This window comes from Oncorhynchus clarkii, chromosome 19 (assembly GCF_045791955.1).
Source record: "Oncorhynchus clarkii lewisi isolate Uvic-CL-2024 chromosome 19, UVic_Ocla_1.0, whole genome shotgun sequence".
In the NCBI taxonomy this organism is placed as follows: domain Eukaryota; kingdom Metazoa; phylum Chordata; class Actinopteri; order Salmoniformes; family Salmonidae; genus Oncorhynchus; species Oncorhynchus clarkii.
Genome location: NC_092165.1, coordinates 41,213,224 through 41,224,351, shown reverse-complemented (window position 1 = coordinate 41,224,351; position 11,128 = coordinate 41,213,224). Strand labels below are relative to the sequence as shown.

Sequence of the window (11,128 nt, the reverse complement as noted above, 5' to 3'; positions counted from 1 at the left end):
AATTTACCCTCAGTTCGGGGATGAAAATGTGCTCAGTCGCCCCTTCGCTGCCATTGGCTGAGGAGTTTGCGTCAAAGCGTAGCTGGCGACATTTGCTTCTCAGCAAATCTCCCCGCGAGAGAGAGAGACAGACCCCAGCTTCGAGTCCTCCAGACGTTCTCATTGGCCAGCCCTCTCTACAAATCCAACTCCAGCAACTTCCCCAGAACAGACTAACAAATCACAACCGCATGTATTTTACCGTCATAAACGCTTTTGCACTATCCCATACATTGGTGCAAGTGTTGAAGATGAAAGTTTTGTTGGTATTTTTATTCGAATATATCCAAAGCGACAGTTACTTTTGATTGTTTACATTACAGGATTTCGAGAGAACTATTTTATTCAAGAAAAGAACTGGACAAAGAACATTCTACTCCGGCCCACAATCGAGAGTAAGTTGCCATTTATTATTATTATTATTTGTATTATTATTAGACTATTATTATAGCCTACCATTATACGTATAGGAGTCGTAATTGTTGTACAACGAAAGGATGTATTGGCTACCTATTAGCCTATACGCTATACAGACAACATCCCACAGCAGAAATATATATCAATAAAATGTCATTAACAATATAACAATACATTCATTAAATAGTGTATTAGGCCCTATTAGGTCACTGTGTTTGGACAACAATTTATGGTCAATTAACACCTTGCATAACCTGGAGAAAGCGAGAAACGTCCTGACACATGTTAATCGAATGATTAGACCATTGAACACTCCGGTGTGTATTGTGTATGGATCTTCCATTTTAGCCTGAAGCCTACTGTAGGACACTGGAAAACAGTTTTATGACACATTTGTTGTCCTAAATGTGACAATGAATTCTGTCATTTTAAAACTCAGCGCTAGTTTGTAGCTACATTTAATTAAATCCAAATAAGGCTAATAATTTCAGCCGTAATATTTCTGTCTTCAACAGAAATATTGTCTTGGAGAAATTTGAATAGCTAATGTATTTTCGACTCTTTCGATTACTTTCTTCAATCTGAATGCATTCCAGTGAATGTTCTCAGTTGGTGTGAAAATACATGCAGACAAAGGGCGATAATTGAGGAGGCGTGTAGTGAACCCTCTTTCCGCCTGTACAGCACCTCCCTCCCCTACCGTCCTATATGGAACGGCCAGTCGTGACAGGGCACGCGGGAGGGTCCTGGCAATTCTCTGAAATATAGCCTAACATCTCAAACATTTAGCTCTTTTTATTAGCGTATGAGTTGTTTTCTTTGGTTTATGCAAATTACGCTTGACCTACAGTTTAAAAAACAAATGGCCCACATTTGCTTCAAAAAAATCGTTTTATTTGTTAGAGGGACAGGTGTGTTTGTCCGTAAAAAAAGTCTTACATATAAAATCATCAAATTCCCATTCTAAAACGGAATATTTTCTAACACTTTAATATCGATTGAGTAGCCTAAAAAAACACTATCTGGAAATGTGTTAGTCAAGTTATAGACCTGATGTTTCTTTAAAAATGTAGCCTATAGGCTATTATTTAGCATAGTCCTGTATATTGATTTGTTTCCATTAGGCTATCCATATGTCTAACTACAACGAAAAACGGCCTATGAAGAGTTTTATTATGATTCTGCATGGCATATGGATATTAAATGAAAGAGGAGAACCTGTCTTATTTTCTTCAGCCTGCAAAATTATTATTATTATGATTATTATGACTGAATGCAGTGCAGAGTTGAGGATAGCGTCCTGTAATTAGGCTGCGCGTGCCACCCGGATTATCTCGTTAATTCATCAACATAAACATTTATCATAATTAATTATTGGACAGGGTAATTATTATTGAGCGGGTGTGCAACTGGTAGACGAAGTCTGTTTTAAGTGTGACAGATTGAGTGGAGGAAAAAAAACCGTTGGGTGGATATTAAAAAATGCCACTCCGGTCGAATAATCAAGAGACACTGGGGGGGGGGGGGGGGGGTTACCATAAATGTTATTTAAACCAGTTCTCCAGGTTGAAATATTCCAATAGTATAGAAATGTTCAATCTTTATGAAGATACTCCTGGAAATATGTTGTTAACCTCTCTTTAAATCAGACATATTTAAAGTAATTGAGTAAGTGAGTAAGTCAATTTCTGCGGGGGACCAGAACGAAAAAAGTATGAAAATGAATGCACTCACTACTGTAAGTCTCTCTGGATAAGAGTGTCTGCTAAATTACTAAAATGGAAATGTCCATGCTCTATATGCTACCTGAAATAAGAGAGTGCATAACCTACAATCAAATACATTCAAGTTAGTCCTATGTTGTGTCATTAGTCAGTTCAACAACTAAATATTTCCGCGAGTAATATTATTTTTTGATTGATTCATAACCAATGTCAATAAATCATTAATGAAGCATGTATTTACCAATAAATGACATTATTTAGGCCAATTAAAATGAATTAGGCCTATATACTCCAGGCCCTTCACGAATCATCTACATTGTCTAAATAGGTTACTTTATAGCAGTTTGATTGACAGGGCTGATGTTTCCTACAGCCCAAGGCTGAGGGTTTTTTAATGGGTTTTAACACCTTAAATTAGTCAAGAGGCGTTTTGACAGTAGGAGATAGGGGGAGGGAGTTAGCCTATAACTGCTAATAGGGTTGGTTGCCTGTTTGGTTAACTCAAGTCCCCTAAGCGTGGGCCTCGTTATTAAAACATTTCGATTGCCTTCTGAACGTTATTCAACCTTGTAAATCTAATTAAAGCAAGCAATTAATTAGGATGGAAATTGAGAAGAACGTATTGGGCACAGTCGAGTCCCGTACTAGTTTTAAATTGTTAGCTGAAGTCGCCTTCTTTTTTCACATTTGAATGGCATCCTGTTCACGTTTATAGCGATTACTGGTGCGGACAAAACCAAGAGGCATGGTGAAAAGCTTGGCCTAGTGAAATGGCTACAGTACAAAATGGGCCGATAAGTTGACTGCATTGTTAGCTACTTTACGCCAAAGGTTTTTGTTATCAGTCTCATTTATCGGGCCTACAGTGTCTTTGTCTCGGCAAATGGCCCCCAATCAATTCTCTTATATTTGAGACAATTAGCTGGGCTCTATGTAAATGATGATCCTTGCTGCGTCCCAATGTGTGTGCATTTGAGCGACTGTGTTTTGTTCTTTGAGAGTACTTGTTGCAATTAAGGATGTTGCTTTTTTGGCCTGGGGGGTGGAGGGGGAGGGGGGAGGGAGGAACGTTTGTCAAGATGAGCCACGCTTTCTTGAAGAGGACAGCTGGGGCTCTGGGACTGTTTTAAAAGCACACTGCGGTTGGATAGGGTTTATTGCCAACTAATCACAGCGCTGAGTCCATCAAATGCTATTCAAACTGGATGCAACTTACTTTGCTCAATTTCTTCTCTTTTTATGATTTTTGGAATAGGCATCCAGCGGCAAAATCGAGACCTCGAGAAAAAGAACCAATAAACAACCAAGGACATCTACGGGCCATACCCAATTTTCAACATTTTCTCCAACTTTACCCCCCAGTCCAACATTAGCATGATGTCGTATCTCAAACAACCACCTTACACAGTCAACGGACTTAGCTTAACGACCTCCGGAATGGACCTTCTGCATCCATCCGTGGGCTACCCAGGTAAGTTCCAGCACTTTTTACGCGTGTGCATGGATGCTTTAATCATTTATGTCAACTCTTCATTTGATTAGATTTTCCAATTAGGGTCAAATCACGTAAAGCCATCATGGATATAATGCCTCTGGTTACTGATTTATATCTAAAACACGCTTTTTAACACTAAGGGATTAATGTTAATATGCATTATCATAATGCTGAAATGAGGCAAGACATCAACTAAATGTTGCATTCTTTTGTTCTGACTTGAAAATTCTTATTTCACTAAATGTTTGTAAAATGTCATTGGTCCTGAATTCGACTTAGCCCTGAATAGCAAATACATGTTAAACAATGTTGTTATAAGTTACACTTAAAAGTGAATACATTCACAGTTGTGTCACAATATCCCTACTTTGTATTCTGATAATCTTATGTGGGTAGAATTAACATTTTTAGTTATGTGCATATGTTTATTTTCAACAGCGACGCCCCGCAAGCAGAGACGAGAAAGGACGACTTTCACACGCGCACAACTTGACGTTTTAGAGGCACTGTTCGGCAAAACTCGATATCCTGATATATTCATGCGGGAGGAGGTAGCACTGAAAATCAATCTGCCAGAGTCTCGTGTACAGGTGAGTGTTGACACAGGCACAAATACTCCCTATCACTGAATAATACATATCCGCTGTTTGTGGCAACTCAAACGAGAGGAGACAGATGGCCATAACAGTAATTGGCATGGCAGTCATAAACAAAATAGACTACTACTCAGACTACGTTTACTGTGTCAAGCAGTGCATTTCAACTTCAGTATAATAACACATCTCCGAAGTCTGTGATCAACACAACACACTTTTTCAAAATTATCTGGTTCACACGTAAAAGCCTATTTGCGTCACATTTTGCTTTTACGTGTGAACCTTTCCTTACTGTTTGGGTGATTAATTGTGTTTGCTATTTTGTGTTTATTTTAGGTTTGGTTTAAGAACCGAAGGGCAAAGTGCCGCCAGCAACAACAGCAGCAGCAGAACGGGGGGCAGAACAAAGTGCGACCAGCCAAAAAGAAGAGTTCTCCAGCCAGAGAAGCGAGCTCTGAGAGCGGGGCGAGTGGCCAGTTCACACCGCCCTCAAGTACTACTTCAGTCCCTTCCATATCAACCAGCACCGCACCGGTATCTATTTGGAGTCCAGCTTCCATCTCTCCACTGGCTGACCCTCTTTCTACATCCTCCTCCTGCATGCAAAGATCCTACCCAATGACCTACACACAGGCCTCGGGATACAGCCAAGGCTATGCCGGATCAACGTCATACTTCGGCGGAATGGACTGCGGTTCTTACCTTACACCCATGCACCACCAGTTGTCTGGCCCAGGGACGACAGTCAGTCCTATGAGCACCAACGCCGTCACAAGCCATCTGAACCAGTCCCCTGCATCCCTCTCCACTCAGGGCTACGGAGCCTCGGGGCTAGGCTTCAACTCCACGGCGGACTGCTTGGATTATAAAGACCAAGCGGCATCCTGGAAGCTGAACTTCAATGCCGATTGCTTGGATTATAAAGACCAGACTTCATCGTGGAAATTCCAAGTCCTGTGAAAAGAACAATATGGCTATGTAAACTATTCAAACGAAGATAATGATGATAAATCAAACATCTAGCCCTGCCATCCTTCAATAAGATATATCCGTAAAGACTGATTATTCGTGTCGCCGGTAAGGAACTTCGAGAGAGAAAGAGGGGGGGAAGGGAATTTCGGTAGCGGCCGGTGTTGATGGCATGAAGTTTGTCCCGTCCAGCAGAGGAGAAGTTATAATTTATTTTAGCACTGGTAAAGATATTTTCTTTTCATAAACCTCACAGGTTGAAGCCATCTCATCTGTCTGTCAGTGTGTACCTCTATGCTTACAGTACAGCACCTGTTGGTTAATTGAAGGAAAACTTGAAGTCGACTCGTAGTAATTTATGGTACATCACAGCCACGAACAAATCCTTATTCAAGAACAACATTGCTAGAGGAGCCAATCTTTTGGTTAAGTGCTTGGGATGGACAGGCTTCATTTAAGCCTCTTACAACTTGCCGACCTATTGGCGGAGGAACACTTTGACCAGGAATGTTGTGTGGACTGCGCTCCCCCGAGGCGACACGGATTTTATTTAAGAAAAAGTGTTTATAAGGAATCAAAATGTAGTTTCTAAGAGACAATCAGTGTGTGTCTTATATAAATGGTACATATGTGTTTGTTTTTTAAATCTGTGCTAGCCTTCGAAACTGTGATCTGTTGTATTGTATGCAATTTGTGAGCTCCCTCGCATTAGCGATGACTCTCTGCTGTGATTTTAATAGATTTGTAACTTTTTGAACAACAAGAAAATAATGGATAATGGTTAAATAATGATTATTGCAAGAGACAACCTGACTGTCCAAACACATGGTAGAACATCTGAGGGGTTACTGGAAAATAAATTCGATTGCTGAGACCTCTCTGGACTTAGCCTAGCGCGTCCCTATCCATTGATCACTCACGTTGATTGTGGATCCCTAACATGGCTCCAAAAATGGTGTGACCCCACCGCTGAACAGACATAAATAAAGGTCCTGAGATCAGACCCCCTCATTTATCAATGAGCTAAATATGGATTCACTATTGACTGTGTGTATGTGTGTGTGTGTGTGTTTATACATATTTATGTATTTTACAACGTCATCCGTGGACATCAGATATGGATGAAACGCTGTTGAAGTAGGTTTATATGTATGTTCCCTCACCTTGAATTGAACAAATAAATATTCATAGGAAGAGCCATAATACCATTTATTGGATGAATTGACAGAGAATGCACGTTGGATATGTTTATTACAAAATACTGACTTGACTTCAGCCTTTCAAGCAAAAAGTCAAGCAAAATCTTGGTAGTCAAGATATATTGCAGGAGGCCTATGCCATGATATTATTTTAACACAGATTACAATATTTTCTAAACGAAATTAATGAACGAATTTAATTGAGGTGTGTTAATTAGGTCTGTAATTACTATCTTAGTGAGCAATCATTAGCCACACTTGGCCGTTCAATGTTCTCCAATCAGCCTCAAACGGTAAGCACGCAGCCTATTGTCTACATTGACCATTGTTTTAATAAATAAAACATTTTGCTGAAGTTTCAGTCATACATTGGATAAATAATACCAGAGTAGGCCTATTTCAAGTCATACAATATAGTTGTTGCTCTTTTCTTTGTCAAACCCACAGACACAAAACATGGATTTGACACAAATAGGCTACGATGACAGTGAACAGCCCTGCGTCGTTTATTTTTGCTATACAAAATAAGAGTTTAGGGCCTATGTATTTCTGCAACAGCCAGGGTATAGCAAATGTTTTATATTTAGCTTTTTCTTAGTTTCCGGTCCCTCATTTCAGATAGTCTCAGCGACAGGAATGTGCTTCTTGGGAAAGTAGTGTTAATCCTGGCCTCAAAGAGAAACTAATCCCAATATTTTACTAGCGGGGTTTCTTTAGGGCACAGTCATTCAAAGACCGCCGCATGCTTCTGCCCAACCCTGCATTCCAAAAGCTGGCCTACCGTACCAGTTCGTTATAAGCAGCCTCCCTACAAACACACTTTGACTGAGTTTTTGTTCAACTCATGGATTGACTCGATCTCTACAAAAAATAATGAGGTTATAGCAACGATTCATGCCACTTAGTAATAATATGGATGTATTTTAAGAATTGCAGATTGCTAAACTGAAGCTGCCCATATTCTGCAAACGTTTTCCGAAATCAATTAAAAGGCAACAAAAGATGTCTGATTAGTTAAGTTTATCAAATATATTGAAACGCAGCTCTCTGGAAAGTTCCACTACGACTCGTCATTGCACAAAGTTTCAAGCTTGCCTTGATAGTAAAACGTTTTTTTTTTATATAATCTGATTAAGGGGGTGCACTGTTTGAGAACAATTGGCACCCCGGAGTCCTCTGGAGCTCAATGGAGAACTTCTACAAAACTAAATCTGGCGAAGGCAAAGAAAGTGGGCGGGGAAAGGGTTTTACCGTCGGCTCCGGGGTATTTCTGAAAGTCCGACTCTGAGCATTTAACGTTATTGTGAGTTGACTGAGGCAAAGTCAGACAGGCAATCGAATCTTTAATTACTCCATGCCTATGCAGTAATTGTTAGAAGTCGAACATTCAATTAGCATCCTTGACATTGCCAATAATCTCTCTTTCATTCGAGTCCTCAGTAAAGGAAACACACTAATTAAAACCCGGGTTAGAAATAATTGAACCATTAAAAAGAGGGCTAAAGATTTGGATTTCCTTCTTTTTATTCCATTTTATCCCTTAGTTCAGAAAAAGTGGTGACTGAACCGTGTGTGCGTGTGTGCTCGCGCGCGTGTTTGTGTGTTCGTGTGTGTAATGTAAATCGTCATTATTATCAGCTAAAATAGATGGTTAGTTTAGATGTAAGTGAAAGTTCAGTTTTATCAACCTAAAGGTCTAGTTGAGTGCAAGAAGCCTAGTAATTGTAAAAATAAATATATATATATAAAAAAAACTAACAACAACAAAAAACGTATATGTAACAAACAATGAAACAATAATAATTCAAATGTAAACAATAGATGCAGTTGTCTGTGGCATGCATGTTAAAGAGATTGCGTCTCCTCGTGCAGTGTCAACAACAACTGGCCTCTGCCCTCCAGACTATACAATGTGTTTCCATGTTTGAAATTGAAGGTCACTTGCAGGAAGATTTTTATAACAACGGACAACTTTCGGTCTGCTATAAGCATTTGGTTTGACCATAAATGATCAGTGTTCATAAGGGGAAATCCCAAATATAAGCGCACGTCATTTGGACATGTGTGTAAAGTGTGGAATTAATTTTAGGCGCGGGAACTAAGGATTCGGATTGGGCCCTAGCGCACAGAGCCTGGTTCCGCTCTAGGTTTCGTCACTGTTTGCTCTTTGGGGTTTTAGCCTGTGTTTCTGTATAATCACTTTGTGACAACTGCTGATGTAAAAATGGCTTTATAAATACATTTGATTGATTCACAGCACATAAACTATTCATGAGAGATTCTAATGGAAATATAACAACATTCAAAAGGCACTCGCACATCTGAGCAATCTAATTTGCAGGTGCATGGCAAGAATTGAACAAGAAGAAGGGAAAAGGAAACCGCACACTGCTCTTGATAGTATCACTGATATTTAATAAACTGACGTATCGGCCTCACGGCCTTCGTCAGAGCTTTTGTGAATTAAAAAAAAATTGCACCTTTATCTAAACCTAGGATGGAAATATAACAAAAATCAACTAACTCATAAAATGCAATAAAACCCCTTTGTAATTAGGGTTAACATAAGTTAAATAACAACATGTATACTATCTATGAATGCTCATACTCAACAAATATTAATTTAGAGGTCAAATAGGCTGCTAAATAACTGTCAGACCAGGCTGGCTGTGGTTGGGCTGTGGCTGGGCTGGGCTGTAGCTGGCTGGCTGGTCAGACAGTGTAGTACAGTAGGGTTGACATATTCAGATGGGGAGCAACTTTAAGCAGGGAAACTTTACGCACAACTTTACGCACAACTTTACGCACATGCACAACATGGTGATAACTGATGATAACAATAAAAATAATAGACCCAATGAGAATAATAATACTAATTAATAATACTAAGAAGTCAAAATCACAACCATCACCACCATCTAAAGCTTCTTCATCCAACGGTCCCCTTTTATTTTTCAGTCAGATGGTCCAACACCACCCTTAGACAATTGCTTTCATTTTTGGTGCAATACTAATTTCTGGATTAGGTTTAAAATACATGATTCAATCTTGCTATGTCACATGCTTGTGCAAAACACCCATTGCATTTGTAGACCTATCATTAAAATAAATTAGCCACTAACTATCCATATGTGTTCCTCTATATGAAGGATGTGATTTATTTGCCTTCCTAATGTGTTTAATCATCGAGATCTAAGGAAGACGCAGGATAAATCATTCACCTAAACAATGCACTAATAATCAGGTCTTGTTGATAAGTGCAGTGACATTCTGAGAGACACAACAGGCTCACTGAGGGTTATAACTTTTGAATGTGATATTTTAAGCGTGCACAAGTGACGGTGAGATTAGACACCAGGTGCGCATACTCCGTATTGAAGACCCCATACCTACAGTCAGACTCGGACCTTCAATCAAAAGCAAACCGCACTGAAGAGCATATGGGACCCGCAGACGCTGCATTAATCCCTCCGATCTTTTGTTAACATCACAACAATAGGCTGCATTTAGCCTACAGCACTCCTGGTCCTGCCAGCCATGCAACGCATCACCATAACCAACGTCGGGAAGGCCCACACTAAGTGCTCACTGGAGACGCCCGGATGCAACCTGCGCAAGACGCGTGAGTGGCCCGCATGATGTTGGGAAAATGTTTACAAGCCCTAAAACGCATTCCCAGATTATTACCTCAAAGTAGGTGAACACGATCTCTGATTACAGGCTACGAGGCCATCGACTGACGCTTCAACAAAGAAACAGCTGATGAGCACCTTCTTCTAGACAGGATCAACTATTATTGGACATGAATTCATTAAAAAAATTAAAACGACAATATCCAAAAGTAAATGTGTATTATTAATATAATTAATTATAGCGTACTATGTATAGGGCTATTGGTAGTTTATTAGAAGTCAAGTCAACCGTTATCAGTTGATAACGATTTAGGAATGAGGACCAAGATAATAAGTTTACATTTATGACAACCGCGTCCACTTATTGTGCTGACAATGACAATTATTGCTATATTCTTTTGGTTGAACTTTTTCATATATCAGACGATATACCGTTTAGGAAGGACATTATATTTCAGACAGATTTATTTAGGCAAGAATATGGTCTGGAAAGTGGGAGTAGGCTAATGTGTGCATCTTGAGAAAACAAGTTCCCTAATTCCCTAATTTCAAAGGTTGGCAAGCAACACTTAAAATAACTATCCTTCAAACATAATACGCAAAAGACCATCTCATTATCAGTTCGAAAAGCTTCAATTTGTTCCCCCTTTTCTTTTGTCCTTTCCATCAGTCTCGGGTATGGAAACAAATCATCTATGGCTTGGAACATATATACTGTCGAGAAATACTGCATATATGGCTACATGTGAACAAAACACCCATCATTTACTTTGAGCAATGAAAAGCTACCTCTCAAATTACAGATTTGGAAAAAAAAATAAAATAATTAATTCTAATTATAAGACACTCTCAACCAATCATGATGAGATTTGTGCAGAATTCGACTTGAACCATCAAATGTTTAATGATAAAAAATAAAAAATAAAATATTAATGGTGTTAGGAGGAGTCGTTGGTGTTATGGAGAGTCGTTGGTGTTAGAGGGAGTCGTTGGTGTTATGGAGAGTCGTTGGTGTTATGGAGAGTCGTTGGTGTTATGGAGAGTCGTTGGTGTTATG

General features: G+C 39.4%; 1 protein-coding gene across 1 annotated transcript; it reads left to right on the top strand.

The window, feature by feature from the left end:
* The first annotated feature begins 234 nt into the window (after positions 1 to 234).
* Positions 235 to 6,422, top strand: LOC139374261 (homeobox protein OTX2). The gene is made up of 4 exons (XM_071115291.1): positions 235 to 434; positions 3,436 to 3,651; positions 4,114 to 4,265; positions 4,608 to 6,422. The coding sequence occupies exons 2-4, from the start codon at positions 3,555 to 3,557 to the stop codon at positions 5,229 to 5,231; spliced, it is 873 nt and encodes a 290-aa protein (XP_070971392.1). The 5' UTR covers positions 235 to 434; positions 3,436 to 3,554; the 3' UTR covers positions 5,232 to 6,422.
* Positions 6,423 to 11,128: the final 4,706 nt, after the last annotated feature.